General features: G+C 38.0%; 2 protein-coding genes across 5 annotated transcripts in view; one reads left to right on the forward strand and one right to left on the reverse strand.

Annotated features, from left to right (window-relative positions):
- LOC100651432 (photoreceptor-specific nuclear receptor) overlaps positions 1–18,398 on the forward strand; it is a 31,319-nt gene that overhangs the window by 11,519 nt on the left and 1,402 nt on the right. For 3 of the 4 annotated variants that reach the window (XM_048408743.1, XM_048408696.1, XM_048408723.1), the window contains 6 exons: positions 3,946–4,049; positions 4,519–4,551; positions 10,677–10,791; positions 17,134–17,249; positions 17,395–17,606; positions 17,971–18,259. In XM_048408743.1, coding sequence (XP_048264700.1) covers positions 3,946–4,049; positions 4,519–4,551; positions 10,677–10,791; positions 17,134–17,249; positions 17,395–17,606; positions 17,971–18,259 — 869 coding nt within the window. The remainder of the gene's footprint in view (positions 1–3,945; positions 4,050–4,518; positions 4,552–10,676; positions 10,792–17,133; positions 17,250–17,394; positions 17,607–17,970; positions 18,260–18,398) is intronic. The other variant, XM_003393360.4, reaches the window with a different exon arrangement.
- Positions 11,983–16,587, reverse strand: LOC105666143 (centrosomal protein of 78 kDa-like). Its single transcript, XM_048408635.1, has one exon. The coding sequence runs from the start codon at positions 15,925–15,927 to the stop codon at positions 13,840–13,842; it is 2,088 nt and encodes a 695-aa protein (XP_048264592.1). The 5' UTR covers positions 15,928–16,587; the 3' UTR covers positions 11,983–13,839.

The following is an 18,398-nucleotide window of genomic DNA, read 5'->3' on the forward strand; positions in this document are numbered from 1 at the left end:
GTCAGCGGATCCTCATACGGCGTTTAATGTCAAACTGTTCAGCCCGTGGCGCCATGTGGTCCGAGTCGAGTGGGCTCATCGTAATACCGGGCAACAATGCGGAACGGCATAATGTTGAACCCTGGAGGACCTATCCACCTAACCCGCCACCCTGTGTATACGACGTACTATTACCATCCCCTGGGAACGGCCATCCATCTCCATCGGATCCCTCTCAGCTCGGAATCGCTGTCTGATACGCTCGATCCGTTTTACACGGGGCCACGTACGAGCCCACGGGCTGTCGACTCGTGTGCGTGCATCCCTTTGACTACGTATACGTGACTATCGATAACAGGCGTCCATAGGTGTGCGCGTTAAGCCTGTCGAAGAGATACACGACGCAAGGATGCTCGATATACAAACTATTAACCCCGTCGATGCTCGGAAAATAAATGTTACAGCTACGTCGCTTTGAGCACGTGACCAGACTGCGAATAATCTTCAACAATGAATACGGAGTATTCTTGGGTATATTCCGAGATTTTTAAGTCGTTTCTTTCTTGATAGGCAGATGTTAGAAAATTTGGAGGAAGGTTTCATGTGGTTTGAGGATGTATTGTGATCATATTGTGGGAGATACTAGTTGTTTCAATGTTTATTCATAATTTTAGAGAGATGGGGGATTTGTGAAAAACTCGGAGAGATTGCGAGGTTTGAGGGGAGGTTTTGCACGGTTTTAGAAATAATTTCACGATAATTTTATTTGCGGAATTGATAATTAATTTATTGAATAAAAAGGTTGCAGCTACTTCAGTTATATTTACTCTTGATTACGTCTTAATCTTTTTAATCTTCCAATTATTTCTGATATCTAGTTGAAACATTATTATTGCCAGTCAACTACATATCCTCCATCACCATAGTATTTAAAAGGTGGAAGAAATCTCTATTTAGAGTATATTTTTTATTGTATTCAGAAAAATATGAATTTGCATAAATATCAATTATGAATTGCATTTAATATGCAACTAAAATGAAATGGAAACTACGCGAACTTATGAATCAACTTAATGTATAGTTTTGTCACAGCGTAAAATCGGATCGAAAATTGACTATTTTCACCACGTGTCTTTTCCTATTCAAGAGCGTATCCCATTGCACCAACTTTTTATTCTTCATTATCAATTCCTGTCGAATGGTCGTAACGTGGTAAAGAGTGAAGAGCCTCCGCACAGATAACCAATTACTAGTAGAGGGGAACAGAACCACGACAGATGCGTGTCGATGCGATGCACCGTAGCGCGGCGACGTACCAACCATAATCGTCAGATTAAAGTCCAACTTCACGGATCGGTTAGATACAATTAAATAGATCGTGCATGATGCAGATTGCGTGGAAAGTTCGCACCAACTCCCATCGGGACACTCTTGAATTTTGCGAGCAATAGATTAACTGTTCCATGCTGTGACCGATAAACGAGTGTTTTTCTTGTCCACGGCATTACTGGCAGATTTCTATTGATATGGATATTAGAATATATGTATCAGTCCTTCATACAATGGTTACGAAAGGAATTGGCACATCACTGTATTTATTATAACATTAAAATATTAATTTGAACCAAACATATTAAATTTCATATCATTTACTAGTATTTGCATATCGCTACAAAAATGACATGTTATGAAAATGAAGTAGATAGAACCTGATAAATTATTGGAAAATAAGGGTATGTGCTAATATTGTATTTATTGTATATTATATTCTTCGTCTTTAATTTAATCTCTTTCGGTAGTTAATATTTATGAACGGAAACGTATATCAATTTCTAACATCCTATCAAAGCTCCAAATTTCCTTTATTCTCAAAAATAACAACTCTCAAACCATATTGCCCATATTTCTTGCACTATTGTATAGCAATGATCATCAATGAAACTATTCTTCATCGGACTTCTAAATGTTGGGGGGGGGGCAAGTCATTAAACGATCCGTGGTTGCGATCTCCGGGCGCGATAACAGGCAGCACATGTTTCCGGTAACTCGATGAACCAAACAATGCCGGTCAAGAAAAGAATAGAAAGATGCGTAAATAAATGTATGATGTGGTTCTGAAGCATGAATGCCGAGGAGGGCCGAGGGTGATGTATCCCCCGTTGTTGCACGGGCCAGAGGCGGCACAGCGAAGGCTCGCTGGGGTGTGAACGCAAATCAATTTGCGAGAGGAACCCCGCTGGCACGGCAACACGCAGCCACCCTTCGGTGCCCTTCGTGTTCCACCGCCTCGGGACAAGATAGTTCCAGGACGGTTGCGTCCTTTCGTCGCGCCGCTAGATCAAGCCGCCTCCTTGTGAGTGACGTTAGTTAAAATCGCGCTAACAGAGCCCCGGGAATCGATCGACCACCCTGATCGAGCCCCGGGCGACTACCATCGAATTGCTACCGTGGACATCTTTTTTCTGATTTGTCTGTCCATGGGAACTGGGAATTGTTTACAGGAAGGCATGCCTTTCGTTTGAACAGTTGTGGTTGGTAAAAATGGTTGTGATTGATAAAGAAGAAGTTATCCTTTAGTACAAGGAAAGAACGAAAAAATCAACTCTCTCAGTTGTTTGTTATCTAACAACCGATTATCTTTGCACAGGCACATTCTATATCTTTCCCTTGATGCAGCTATTCTTAAGATTTGGACAAGTCTATCAAAAACGTTAGATGACTATGCACCCTTTGTTCACACGATTACTTTTTGATAATCTCAGATACTTTTTCAAAATACTATTCTTTCATAGGTATAACATTTTAGATCAAAAATATTGTTCGTTCATTTGACAAAATCGTATAATATTTCGATAAATTACGGTGGAATTACGATTGGATGGAAAAAGGAACGATATTAAATAGGTGTATATCACTTGAATATCTAAGTTAAAATTTGAATTTTTAAATATTGATGTTCTTTTACCTCTCTAGCGCTCCAATTAAATATTGAACATTATTTCTTGAAGGAAGTTTGATGTTTTAATATCTACTTCGATAATTTACTTTAGGAAATTGCTAAAGTTACTAAATCTTTAGAACACTGACAATGAGTAGGTATCTATTAAATAATTCTCAATACATATAAGAAAGAGTGAAAATACGAAATATGAGCAAACGAAATATGTCTCTGTACACAGTAATCATCCACAGAAACTGCAATGAATCACATCAATTTCTACGTCGAACGATTCGCGTTATGCAGAGGAAAAAGAAAAGTGGAAGTGATTGTAACCCCTAAGAAACGAAGCACCACGAGGCTACCGCTGGATTTGATGAAATTAAGAGGGATAAGAAGAAAGTACGTGACCCCGAGCGGTAGCCTCTTTACGTTAGTCAGCTCGACAGGATAACCGGGTTAGTTGAACAATGAAAGTAATCGAATTTAACGCCATCTCCTGAGTACGCAGCCAGGATTTCCGGCAAGTGCGCTCGAAATTTGTCGTCTTTTTGAAGGGACAACAACCATCAAGTTACGATAGTCGTCGATGAAACGTCGTCGTCAAGGATCGATCGATTTCGACAATTGAGAGAGCTTTTCCACCAATAATGGCAAACAATGTTTTTACGTCATAATTTTTCTTCATTTTCAATCTACTGATACTCGATATGAAAATAAATCGTATATAATTAAATTGCAATTTAGATGAGTTTAATAATGGAAATTGGAGGTGTATGTAAAATGAAAATTTTTGTTTAGAGAGAAATCTTTCCGATGGGAAATTAAGAAAAAAACAAATTAAGAATAAGAATGAAAATTTTGAAACAAGATTTCCATTTAAGCTATCTTCGAATTTCGTTTAATGATTATAATATTAATAATATTGAAAAATTAATTATTGGAGAAGTATTGGGGAGTACACAAAATTTATGAAGGTTCTTTGCTTTTAGAACCTTCTTAAATGTATCGCAAAATTTTATGTTCAGATGTCAAGCCGGTACCGGAAGATGTGTTGTGGACAAAGCTCACCGAAATCAGTGTCAGGCGTGCCGTTTGAAGAAATGTATGCAGATGGGAATGAATAAAGACGGTGAGTAACTGAATTAAATATTAGGGGAGATATTCGATAAGCACGCGATTCATTTTATCGCGAAAATTACCTCATATCTTTTATGTACTTCGTTTTAGTCCTTATTCCTTATTATAGATTAGTATAAGAAACAATATTCGGCGAATTAAAGGAATAATGTATATTTTACACATTAATGAAATGATGTAAAATTTAAAAGAATATTGTGAAAGTTGACACATTTGGGATAACTTCGTGCGAGGAATAATTTGCTTCCTGAGCAATAAAATTCCATTTTCTTCGTCGAACCAATGAAGTTGTTCAAAATGTTCAAATATGATGGAAAGCGTAAACAAAAAAACTTCAGAATTGATTTTTAGATAAAACAAAAAACAATTCTGTGAACAACGAATAAGTTTTCTTCTTTAAACAGCGCTTGATCTTAACTCGTTCTAAATAGAAACTCGTTTTTTTTTGTTACGTTTTAAAGAACATGTCTCTTCCACTTCATGGATGCTGTATGGTGAGCATAAAACAATTACTTTCCTCTTAATCGACTTATGCAAGTTAATTAAAGTGAGTTGAAAAAACAGTGTCGGTGTCTTTTAAGGAAACTTCGAAAAAATGAAAAATCAATTTTCTTTGGGATAAAAGCATCCATGTGTAAATTACAAATCAAATATCTAAAACCGACTGAGTTTGAAATTTCAAATTTCATATCATAATTTATTTATATCGTCAATAAAATTCCCCAAAATATTTAATCCCTATAAAACATCAAGAAACACAAAAAGTCCTACTAAAATTCAAGCCAAAAGAAAGATTTTACGAATCGTTTACATTTATTTTGTTCAAACATCAATAACATCCAAGACACCATTATTCCACTGAAACTCCTTTTATAATAAGTAATGTCTGTAAAAGTATGTATATTTCATATACATACATACTTACGGTTAACATCCGTCAACTCGTTGTGTAACTAAATAAAGAAATATATGTATCTAAGCTAATGAGAAAAATTCCAAAAGAGTTTTCTTGAATTGTTAAGAAAATTCCACGCAAATGATTTAATTATTAAAATCAACAAACATGTACCCGGCATATCTTTCTTCTGTGGTCTTCATATCTTTCAACATCCAAAACTCTAACGTTTACCAAAAGACATTTTACCAAAAGACGCTTCACATCAACTTTGTCGACACAAATCGCGATTTTCAGAACAAAAGAAAAATATCTCTCTCTCCTTTTAGAGGGTTGCCAATGCATCTCACCGGCTATCGATATATTAGATTATCTATTTCCGCAGGTAAACCCGTATTGTGAGAATCAATCAACGGCACGTTTTCTCTTTTCTCTTCGTTGAAGAGCGGAATTCGAGCGAGGGTCCTTTATGTTCGCGACATAAATAACTGGATAAAGGCGGAGCGATTGGCACGGGGTGGTTTGGTCCGCTTTGGCGGCACCGTTCGATTCAACTCTTAATGCCTTCTCAACCAGCGAACAGGCGCACCTGCCACGGCAAAAGAGCATTTCCCCCTTTTTCCAACGTTGTTCCATCGTCTTCCTTTTCCTTTTTCTTCCGTCGCGTCGTCCCCGCGGAAACTCGTCCCGCGGCGCGCGCCAACTTTCTTATTGCCGAACTTGACGTCGTAAGAAGAAATACTTCCAATTGGATTCCGGTTCCCTTGGCGACCGGTACGATGACGTTTCTATGGAACGTCGGTCGTTTCCCGTGGAAATTAGATTGCCCAGCGTCGGGAGTTACGCTTCGCGATGAAGACCAAGATATTTCGTAAACTTTCGCCATTTCATCTTCCGATATATCAGTTTGTGTGTTGCTATTTTTCTGCAAGCAACTGATGTACATAGATCATTGTTTGATTAATATCGTTTTGTAGGTGCTTCTGCTTACATTGTGAAGAATTGTTTGCCATGATATTGCTATTCTATTCTAAATTGGTATACAGGAAGGAGATTGTTTTTACAGTTTTGGTATTAATTTTGTTGATGGTTCTCAACGTAGGAGTGGGGGGGGGGGTAAAGTAGGAGCGAGACAGAAGGATGTGAAGAAAGGAAGGCGAAGAGAGTGTTTCATCCAGAACTAGAGAATGATGCTAGAGATACTAGAGAACTAATCAGTGAGTAATAGAAATTGTTGAAATGCAGGAAGGGGGTTGTTTTCATGGTTTTGATAATAATTTTGTTGATAGTTACGTTTTTAGAGGCACAACAACTTTCTAACTGATTTTTAAGGGATAGAGACAAAAATTTCAGTATTTTCTTAATTTCATGTGATTTTAAATGGTTTCATTTTTTATCGCATTTATTCTACAGATAAATAAAATTTCGTATTTCAATACTTCTGGCCAATTTTACTTTCAACAATATGTTATTAAAATTTATCTTTTTAGTCACCGAATGACATAAACGTTCGCGAAGCTCCTCTTTATAATATTATATTTTATAATATCATAATATTAATATAAAAATACCAAAAATTATTCAATCAACTAAATACATTGAACCACTCAATATATCCAACCAATATATCAAAAATCGTCACCTGTATTGATATAATCACTCAATAAAAATTCATATCACGCTTTAGACACATTTTCCATTTCCATCAGGCGGAATAATCAAAAGTCCATGTAACCGATCTACCATCCCGTCCATTTATCGATGGTACATCGTTTCTCCAGGCGTAATTCCTCGTAATTACAATCGTTAATTCTTCTCGTTCGATAAGCAGAGAAACTTCTCTATCCGGTGTGAACCCTTCCCATGGTGTCGGCGTCTACGACATGCAGTTTCACACCAGGGAGATAAACGCCCTTTTACAGATCGTTTCACTCTCATTTGCGTGAAGCTCACCGTGGGAGGTCTGCCTCCCTTTTTCACTTTGCTTCTTCCGCATTTTCTGTCCCTTCCTTTCTCGCCCACCGTTATGACACAATTTGCTGTGCTCTCTTTCTCTGTACGCCTCCGCTAACGGATTCCTTGTCATCGTGCGATACACGCGCGTCCCTTGAGCAGACGCGAGGAAAGGGCGCGCGCCAGACAACGAGGAGCGCGAGGATTTTTGCGTACAAGGATCGGTCGCACGTTGCATACGTTTATTTCCCCCAATTAACCCTTCGGGGCTCGGCGACGGCCACGCGACCGTCGCTAACGACCGCGGTGTTTACGACGCCCGACATCGTTTTCGCCCGTCGCGGCCAACCGCACTATTCTCTGCACGCGGCATGTCTTCGCCGCGTGTTTCATGTTTTGCCGCTCTGCATACGCGATTTTCATCGGACGCCAACCGCAGCACGCAGTAACGATCATTCTAACGGTTGATTTGTGTGTGGTAGATCGAGCAATGATAATTAATATCGCTTCGTTCGAAGATAGATGAAAAGATAATTTCGATATAGAATTTTAAGTGAAACAGATATTCTATAAAAAGACAGGAAAAACAGAAACGTGTGTAAAAGTAGTCTATCTTTCACCTACGGTGTTCATATGCGTATATATTAATTATAAAACCACCCTGTATTAACATTTTATAAAACTTATCAACAACATAATGTCACAGCGATATCCGAAATCTATTTCCAAGTTAGAAGTTCTCGAGTGAAGTCTCCCCCTAGTGTCCTTAAGTATCCACAACACTTCGAATCGCGGGTTGATGCATTAAAAAAAGAAAATCAAAGGCACGTGGAAAAAGAAGAAAAGAGAAGAAGACAGAGGAAAAAAGAAAAAGGAAGGGGGTGTGTGAAAATAAGCGGACTGAAGAGTTAAAAAGACAAAAGGGAAAGCACGACGCGTTACATACGCGGACAAGAAAAATTTCCCGGGGACGCGACCGGCGGAAGGGCGTTTATCTTTTCCACCGGCAGGGTAAACGGGAGAAAAAGTGAGAGAGCGAGGGCGAAGCAAGGGAAGAAAGCTCTGGGAACAGAAAAAAACGAGAGAGACAGAGAGCCAGATGCAAAAGGCTTGACGAAGTAGGAGGATCCTATTAAGCCGCTCAGCAGGCAGCACGACGCGTAGGTAAAGTGAGCCGCGGCACGCTTTTTATTATTACGAAATTACTGTGCACCCGTGCCACGCTAAAAAGGGGGAAGCTGGAAAAAAAAATTCTGCTGGCCATTACACACCACTGAGTGCCCTAATCGCGACGCCATTAACATGTGCCCGACGTCACGAGTCTTCCCTCTTGGGGATGGAAATGGATGGAATTGTCGCGTCTTTGTGGTACAGCCTTTGCAGAAAGTCGAAGATGTTGACCATCAGTATTTCCTGCTTTGAGACACGCTTTTCGAATGAAGATGGAAATTTTCAGATGTTTTTTAGCGATGCGGGAAATGCACGCTAACATTCATAAGCGTTCGAACACTTATACAGTGGCTCGCGAAAGTATTTGGACATTTTTCGGTACTTTTTATGAATATATTACGTATTTTATACGAATATTTCGAAATTTCATTAGTACTGTATGAGGCTGGACTACGTATATATCATGATTATATTGGTAGAGTTTGAAAGAAAATTGTGCGTGTAGTAAATGATACTGGTTAAACTTCTTTATATTTTCTATCTAATTCATTTCAAATTTCTTTGATCAGATTTAATTTACTATTTCCCTTTAATTTTTGCAAATATGTAGTTTTTGCAAAGCTTTGCTGATTTTTAGGATTAACAACGATTGCTAATTTTTCAATTATCATTATTACATCATCGAACATGGTGCACTGGTAAATGTCCATTTTATGTTTTGTTTTATGTTTTGGTTTCCTACATTATTCGAAGGTATTTCTGAACATAACAAAGATAAACTAATAAAAAGAGAAAATAGGTGCAGTATGTTCTTCGTTCAATGTTATTAAAATATAAATATTCGTGTTATAACTTATTATGAATAACCTTTTGTTGATTTGCCCTCTATAGAATACCAAAAACAATATTGTTTCTCTCGCAGTTGTGTAAATATTTTATGATGCTCTTATCAGACCACACTGTGTGACAATGCGAAGAAAGGAACTTAAACATAAATCGCCACGCCTTCTACATCAAAATTTAAATTGAAGTTACTAATATACAATCTTTCGCTTTTCTACTTATGTTAAAATAGAACACTTCAAAATTCCAATTCTCATTTTGCCACTCCATTCCTTTTTTCTATTTATTTTACGATCCAGTTTTATACCAGAACACCTCAATATTTTGTCTATATTTGATATGCCAATATAATCAAAATTTAAATTTAGATATTTAATACGCCATGAATTCACTTTTGTAGTGAAACACGCCAAACATCAAAAGAATAATACTTTGTCTTTATTTCACCCCTTAATGTATCCTTATTATCCTTACTGTGCCCCTAATATTATCATTTTCGAAGGTCAGAACGCCAAGTTAAGCATTAAGCAAACAAAGCAAAGCCCTTCTTCTTCCCATTTCGATTTCGCGTATTAATTCAATCCCAATGAAAATACATGTCGCTGAAAACGCGAGAAGGGAATATTACTCCATTTTCTGGTAGTCTACGGTGCATAAGGTTTCCAGAGGTGGAACCTCGTCTTCCGTTAGCTGGCAGCCGAATGGGAATTATCGAACGGCAATATATACAAACAATAAACGCGGCTGATTCCTACACGTCTGTTAAATTCACGCTTGTCAGTCGCAGGCCACTGGCGTGATATAACGCTGCGTTACGTGAGTTTGACGAGAGGGTGGTGGCCAATCGTTTGTTCCCCGATTAATCTGGCAAGACTCGTCGAACCAGCGAACTCCACTGATATTTCAATAACCAAGAAACTCTACAGGGGAGAGGATATTCCATGTAACGAACACAGTGGAGAGACATTATTGAGAGACATACCATGAACGACGCCCGATTGTCTGGTTTAGTTGATCGTTTTGTTCTCTCAGAACGGGAACCTTGTTCTTGGAATTGCGCTATTGCATAATATTATACACGAACATTACTTAATTTTAGCTCAACTGGAAAACATGCTTCGCGATTATACTGATAATACTTATAAAGGAATTATTATGTTAAGAACTAGAATTATCTAAAATTTAGTACCATGTTTCTTATAGGTCAATTACTATATTAAAAACTTGATCTATCTAAAAATTTAGATACATGTTTCGAAGAGCATAAAGAATGAAAAAATATTTGGAGTTGAAGTTTATTTATGGATTTAATAAATAAAAATCGTTTAGATGATTTATTAATTTTTTTAATAGATTTCAGATATTTCTATAATTATTATTATTATATTGTTTCCCAAATATAGAACGTTTGTCAACGTAAAATATATAGTGGCTTCCTCACCCCTTCTCTGATAAAAATACACGCCACTATTTTTATCATCACGTTCGATACATCGAAGGAAAACAATAATCTTGATCTGTTATCAATTTGTAAGGTTAAAAACCTCGAACAAGATTGTTCGTTTTCTTGAGGATTGACAAGTAATTAATCACGATGTGTACAATTTCGCAAATTGTGCGCAAATTCCGAAAGACATTACGTTCGATGGCGCTGACTGAAGCGCGCGCGAGGCAGTACACGGAGGCGTGTAATTAATTCGTGGCTGCAATTAACGCCTGTTATCGACGTTACATCGAAGGTGTACGCTTCTGTTTCAGCTGTACAGAATGAACGGCAACCCAGAAACACTGCCACCATTAGACCAGAGGCTCTCGTCGAGATGGACCAGGAACGCGCGCTTCGAGAGGCAGCAGTCGCCGTCGGTGTTTTTGGGTAAGCCATTATATTTTATCCTTTGCCCTTCTAATTTACAAATATTTGCTGATATATAGCTGATATATGCAGCTTCACGTAGTTCTCAATAGAACACTGAATGGCTAAAATTATATCTCAAAAATATAATTCGAGTTCATACGGTAGGTAGAGAGCGGATTTTTGTGCATCTGTAGAAAATTTAAAGGAACATCATTCCATAAAATTCACATATGCAAAAATATATAGAATTTTGAAACTACAGTACTTGTTATAATACTTAGTGGATGAAATAAATCTTTGCCTACATCTGAGTTTCCTAGTTCATAAAAATATAAATTAGTATAGATATTCGCAATTTAATAATATAGTTCTGTGTTTGAATAAATGGACAATCAAGCACTAACTAAAATTTCGTTCTACTAAATGTAGTTCAGACAAATAGAATTCTATAATAAAAGCTACAACCAAAACTTACACATACCAAGAATTATCTCTATAATTATCCAAGATCCTCGTTCCACTTCTTCGAACACCAAGATATATATTTTCACATATTGGATCCCGCGTTACGTGTATTTAGGTGACGCAAAGGCGCGATGAATCGTCGAATGGATCCATGTGGTCAGTCATGGAGGGGGATTAAAGGTAACAGCGAGGGCTTAACGATCGATAATCGGCGATTCATCGGGAGCAACAACGATAAGAGCAAGAGAGGCGACGACGTTGTTGGCACGTTTGATCTTCTGCTGCACAGCAGCATACTTTTCGCCGTCGTGAGCAAGCGCGCTCGCGACACGCCACGCCGAGCGTGATCTATCATGAAAAATTACCTTTGACTAGTAGCCCGTGGCTGACCGTTTTTCAGGTAACCGAGTACTCAGGTTGGAACTAATGGAAAATCCATAGAGCGCCAAGGGGTGAACGTTAAAAGCGACAGCGAGCGTGCCGACGATGCTCGGCGTCGATAGCCGCAGCTTTCTCGAAATTATCGCCTTCTTTTCTCACCGTGTATCTTTTGATATGATTGCTCCAGTTTATTCTTCTATCATTAATGTTCAACTATTAACTTTTTGTAACTTGAATTGTTTCCTTTTATTGCATATGCAGTGGCTATAGCTTTTGCACATTTACTGTATTTGCTATAGCATTTAATTAGATCCAGTATATTAGTACATTGGCATAATAAATTTCGTATCATTTAGTACTGCCTTCACATGACTACAAGAATTTGATACTGTGAAAGTGAAATGTAGAAACTGGTAAAAAAGACGGAAAATTTATTGAAAGATGTGAATACGTGCAAATACTTATTGCAGGCGTAGTTATTCCTTAGATATATACTATATTTCGTGGTTATTCATACGAATATTCCTCTCAAGAATAGGATATTTGAAAATCATTGAAAAGAGATAATTTGGAGATATCTATTATTCCTTAGATCTTAGAAAACGAGGGAAAAAGTTAGATATATATATATATATATCTCAAGATAAAAGATATTAAATTATTCGACATCACATATTATAATATAATAATTCTGAATGGATAGGATTAATCTATTAAGCAAGTCATCCTTTAACTAAAAATTAATGACAGGAAGTCAATTTCAGACTAATCGATTTAATTGTGTTAAATATAAATAGGACATAATTCATTTTTAGCGCAATATAATATAAAAACAGGAAATCCATAAATATTGTGTCCAAGAGATTGAAAAGAGACGAGTTAACTCATCTTTTCCGATTAACAGGTTAAAGAATTCCGTTCATTCCTACGCAATTATGCATGATGGTATAATTACTCTTTATGATATGTACGAACATGAAATAAAAGAAGAATTTTCTGGTGCATAAAATGTTCGAATATTTTTAGAAAAGCTGAGTTACAGAGGTGGTAATCTGAAGCAGCATTGTACATGAGGTAACAAGCTTAATTTATAGACGGTTAAACGAAATCAGCTGTACTGACTAATTTTGCAACTATTTATACACAGAGCATTACATTTCTTATATTCTGGAATCATAGAAAGATTGGGACGATTCGTGATCCTGTAATTTCTCTATAAATAAACGCTTTGAAACAACACTATGATTTGATAATGTCAATATGAATGAAGAGATCGTCGAAACAATCGATTATGGATAATTGCCTTTTGTTAAAACTGAACGCGTACTGAAATCCAGATGAATAAGAAATTTATTTTAGTTTCGTATTTACGTAAATATCAGTCTTTGGTGGCATCGTAGGATAGTCGCTAATAAGATGTCTCGTGTAGTTTAACAAGACGTTTCATCCTTTCGGTCCTCTCTTATCCATTCGTGGCTATATCCCTATATAGATTGAATATTGAAATTGTGTAAGTTCGATCGAGCTTTATTTTCACGTTAACCATCGATGATAGTGTTGGAAGCATTGCTGACCCACATTTCGGAGGAAATTTCACGGAAGGTGTAGCACAATGAGAACAAGAGAAACGATATCGATATTATGGCCGAACGGAGGAATTAAATTTTCGTGTGAGCTAATTATAACACGCATGTTTCGCGTGAACGAGATGATACTCGTTGAAAGGAATAAATGCTGCTTATTCCAATTATAATAAATTAAAAAAAAGTACGTAGCTGTACAAATCGGTACCAACGCGACTGCTCGTTAGTTATCGATTCGCGATACGTTCCAGAGCTCATAGAAGCTCTGTCATCGAAACTGTTTTAATTCGGCGCGATTCTTAATCCGCCTCAAAAAGCGAAGCTTGACACTTCGATACAAATATATATATATATATATATTTTCTGTAAATTTTCTGCTGAAATCAATTTATAAAACATTTTATCTTTCTTTTCTTGTATCTACGTTTCTTAATTCCATTTCTCCACGGTAGTTACTAGACCGATATTTAATTATGCAGATTCAGATTATGAATCGATGTTCGACGCGTGTATACTTGTGTGTTTTCTTTATTACGTGTATATCTACCTATATTATTTCTATAAAAGCTATGCGCCTATACACTGTACACAATCTCGTTTTTAAATCTTACTCCCAATTTTCGAATCCATATAAATGCTAATCCATATGATTGTAAAAATCAAGCACAGTGTCCCCTTGAATAATTTGGGCGAATAACGCCCTAGCCCTCGCTCTAGGAGACATCATATGCTTTTCGTTACGCGGAACCCTTTGCAAGGTTGGTGAACCTATATCTGGACTATCTCCTATATTCCTTTCCAAATGATACGTCGATATCGGTGGTAACGCGGATCTCATGTCGCTTTCCGACTTGGCAAATTTCTTGATCGGCTCCGTGTACCTAACCGAGTCGTCCTCGTCGACGTCCACGATGAATCCTCGCCTCAGATTCTCCGATTTCGTTTCCCTGATGACAGAAGCGACCCGTCTCTTTATATCTGCTTTAACAATGGCGGCTTCCGTCGTGTCCCTCCTATTAGCGCTCGGAGTTTTCGTCACGCTGTCCAGCATGTTCAGCAATCTATCGAAGGAGCTGCAAATCTCATCAAAAGACTGCTGGCTAAGCAACAGAAATCCGCTCGTTTCCTGTTCCTTCTCTTTCAAAGCCTTCTCCAGCTCAGCCAGATTGTTCTTCATCTCGTTCAACTGCTCCTCGGCAGCCTCGCGTCGCCCTCGTTCTTCAGCCAGCAATAACCCGCTTCGTCTCGTATCTTCGAGAAGACGATCGTGTTCAGCCTTTGCTTCGGCTAACTGAATCTGGATCTTCTGAATTCTAGCGGAATCCTCCGTCTCTAGATCATCCGTCATCTGCGGCGCATCATCGACTTTTATTAGTTCTAAATTCTTCGAAGAGGATCTGTCGGTATCAGCCTGTACACTATCCGTGTACGATTGAACATTATTTTGACAAACATCGCCCATCACAGGTTGTATATGAGACTGGAGATCCAAATGGAGAGATATCTTCGACTTGGTCTGACCATTTTGAACGATCTGCTGTTGCTCTTGATGGTGTGGCTGTCTGTTCTTATACGGTGGAACGTGAGGTCTCATTTTCGTTTTCTTCGCGTCATTCACCAGATTAACTGTCTTTCTCCGTGCAGACTGATAAGTCCTCTTATACTCCGTTATAGCGCTACGTGGTCTGATCGGAGGTTTCCCGTGATTTTCATTCTCGTTCCTCTTTCCAGTGCCTGCTGATACCACTCTTCGATCGTGTTGTGGTAAACCTAGCCATCGGTATTCAGACTTCGTATCAACGTTATTCTCCTCTAGCCGCTTGACCACCTCCTTTACCAGTGCCTCGTTCAAGTTCGCATTTTGTCTAACGTCCAGAATACTCAGAGTGTTATTATGATCCAGTAGTTCCAGAAGATCTTTACCGATCTTATCGGTCAATCCACAGCGCTGCAGGTCCAACGCCTTCAGCCAAAGACTGTCTCTCACTGCTTCGATCAATTCGCTGACCGCCGCGTCACCCAATTGAGGATTATCGTTCAGCGTCAAACGACGTAACCCAGACATTGCCTCGAGATTCGGCTCTTGGTACCTGAGTGATTGCTTCCAAGTATCGTGATAGAGCAACAACTTTTGTCTACACAACGCCGCTGCCAGGGCAGGCCCACATTTGCACGTTAAGTCGCAGTAGCTGAGATTCAGTGACCTGACGCTTGGGACGTCGGCCACTGTGCGACATAAAACTTCGCAAGAGCTGTCACCGATGTAACAACGCTGAAGAGAGAGATAATGGAGCGTGTGCGTGTGTGACAGACCCACGCAAAGCACCGCCAAGCAGTCTGGCGGAAAAGGGATTCCTTCCAGCTCCAGATTAGTTAGAACCGGCGAGTTTCTGACGCACTGAGCCACGCTATGCGACAACCATTCTAAAAGATATCGAGACAATACGACAGGTGCCTTGCCCATCGTTCTAGCCTTGTCTTCCGAGTTAATTTCTTCCAATGGTTTCCGACACTGATACCTGCTGCGAACACTAATTGATCGTAGGCTACGATCAAGCGACAGAGAATTTAAAATGGGACCCCAGTCGTCCATTTTGACGCGATCAGTGGTAAAATCTAAACTATGGGGCAGTGTCACGCAGATAACTGGCAAGGGTCGAAGACGTTGTTGTTTGCACAGTTCCATGTAGCAGTTGGCGAAGTTTCGGCTGTTCGGAATCGCCATCTTGGATGATGACACGGAAAACGGTGCATTGACCTTGCCTTGGTCAACTGCGGGCTTCGTGGTAGGTGACAGGGTGGCGGTGATCGCTTCGTTCAAAGATGCTGGTTCCTGGTTTAAAGAAACAATCTATAATCTGCTTTGAATATTTTTGTACATATCGCGTGACATATTGTGTTCTGTCGTTCATGTGCGTCGATATTAACTTGATTTAATTTTAGCATTTGATTTATCAAATATGAAACATTTTGTGAAAAAATACAGAATATTTAAAATACGGAATTCTTTCTTTTTATTTGATTTGGTTTATTGCACTAAAGGGACAAAATTGGGTGATGGACAGTAAAGTCTGTATTTCGTTGACATTGAAATTAATAAAATAAAACAGGTTGTATAATTATTATTCAAGCTATTGTTAACTAATATTTAGAATATCTTTATACAAAAAATAAAATTTTTTTGTTGTCAACAACTGAAGGAAGCATTATTAATGATATTACAAAAATAATGAAAATAATTTGAAATAATATTCACAATATTGAGAATGTTTGAACGCATATATATAATAAATTTCCCAAATTTTATATAAATGTACTCACCTTCGTTCTTGCTGCCTTGTTGGTACATTAACCGCAATTTTATCACATACCGTCATCTGCAATGTGTCAGCCTTTCCGACGATTACGACTCAAAATTGGTCTCGAAACTTTCAACAACGAATCCGTTCGCAGAAGATACAAATCACGTGTTTCTGGTACAGGACGATCTATATTCACCCACCTACCTACCCGAATTCGACGAAACGAAATTTCTACGCGGCATACGCTAAAAGTATGCAAACAAAACTCGCGAGTGAACAAATTAAAGTTGCTGCGGATCGTGCACACAATCGATGCTGTTTGTCGAACCTCGTTACTTTAATAGCGCATCAATCGAATTCGAGATTCTAGATTAATTTTCATTTTATGTGAAATAGATGAAGTGATTAATTAATAGTTTTCCATAGAAATTTTATAGATTTAGATTTGCGTTATTGGAAATTTGAAAAAAAGTTTTTAAACATAATTTATATTATAAATAAAGGAAAAGAAGAATGGTAAAATAATTGTAGGAAAAAACTATAAAATTTAAATATATATTAATTTATTATTTTTTAGAAATGATTTAACCAAGATTCTAAATAGGATTCTGTAAAATGTGATTTTTCAGACCACCTGTGTCTTTAGCTATGGCGAGATACACGACACCATTGCCTTTACCCACCGTTGCGCCGACAACAAATTCGACGAATCCTCCAACACCACCGCGGCAGGATAATGAAGATGGTAATTCGTCCATTTTATCTCTTTTTTATTAGTTAAATAAATAAGAAAAAGATTTTCCAATAAATACTTTTTTATTCCTTTCCTTTTATTTTGATGAAAGTAACGCATGCTTGCTTTAACAATGGGTCATAATATTCTGCAACAGGAAATGCATCTGAAGATAGTATAGACGTGACAAATGAGGAACCATTGACACCCCAAAGAAGCGGTTGCACGCAAATTCCACCTGTGATCCCCTCGTTGTATTCGCCTGCTAGTGCTGAAACGGTCTACGAAACCAGTGCTAGATTGCTTTTCATGGCTGTAAAGTGGGCCAAGAATCTTCCGTCTTTCGCGAGTTTGCCTTTCAGAGATCAGGTACCTTGAAACATTCGACTTCTTTTCCTACTTTTCATCTTAAACCCAATCGAACACAGATAATAACATTTTTTTCATTCTAATAATTATTGATTATTCGTTTTATCGATAAATGAGCCTCTTGAAAGCCAAATTAATCAACTTTAATTTTCCTCAATTTCTTAATTTATAAAGAAATTTTGCCAAAAAGTTACCAAAATCATCTTTTCCTGTTCTATATTTTCCATGTATTTTTATATTTTTATTTATGACGATTATGTGCAGAGTTCAAGATTGAATTTTAAAAGTTTGAAGCTTAGGAAATACAAATAATTCCATTTTATTCTATAAAATTTGATAATTGAAATCACGGTACTCGTGATAGGTGATACTTTTAGAAGAGGCCTGGTCAGAGCTTTTCCTTCTGAACGCAGTACAGTGGTGCCTTCCACTCGAATCGTCGCCTCTCTTCAATTCCGCGGAACTGACTGCCTTGACTCTATCGCCGCATCCGCATCCTCATTCCGGAATCCATATGCAAACTACCACGGGCAAGCCGAGTCAAGTTGCAGCAGATGTGAGGCATTTGCACGATACCTTGCAGAGATATAAGGCTGTCATGGTTGATCCTGCTGAATTTGCCTGTATGAAGGCTATAGTACTATTTCGACCAGGTTCGTGGTAAAATTAATCGTCGTGGAAAATTGTAGTCGCGTACCAGACAATGAAATATCAAGTTCTAATTATTCAATTATTCTTCGTCAATTAATTTACCTGTACTATCATTGAATCATTACTGATTGATATGTTATC

The sequence above is a fragment of the Bombus terrestris genome, chromosome 1, assembly GCF_910591885.1.
Source record: "Bombus terrestris chromosome 1, iyBomTerr1.2, whole genome shotgun sequence".
Taxonomy (NCBI): Eukaryota; Metazoa; Arthropoda; class Insecta; order Hymenoptera; family Apidae; genus Bombus; species Bombus terrestris.

What these genes read in the sequence shown, in the direction of transcription:
- LOC105666143 (XM_048408635.1), bottom strand. Translation starts at nt 15,927, where the DNA reads ATGGCGATTCCGAACAGCCGAAACTTCGCCAACTGCTACATGGAACTG.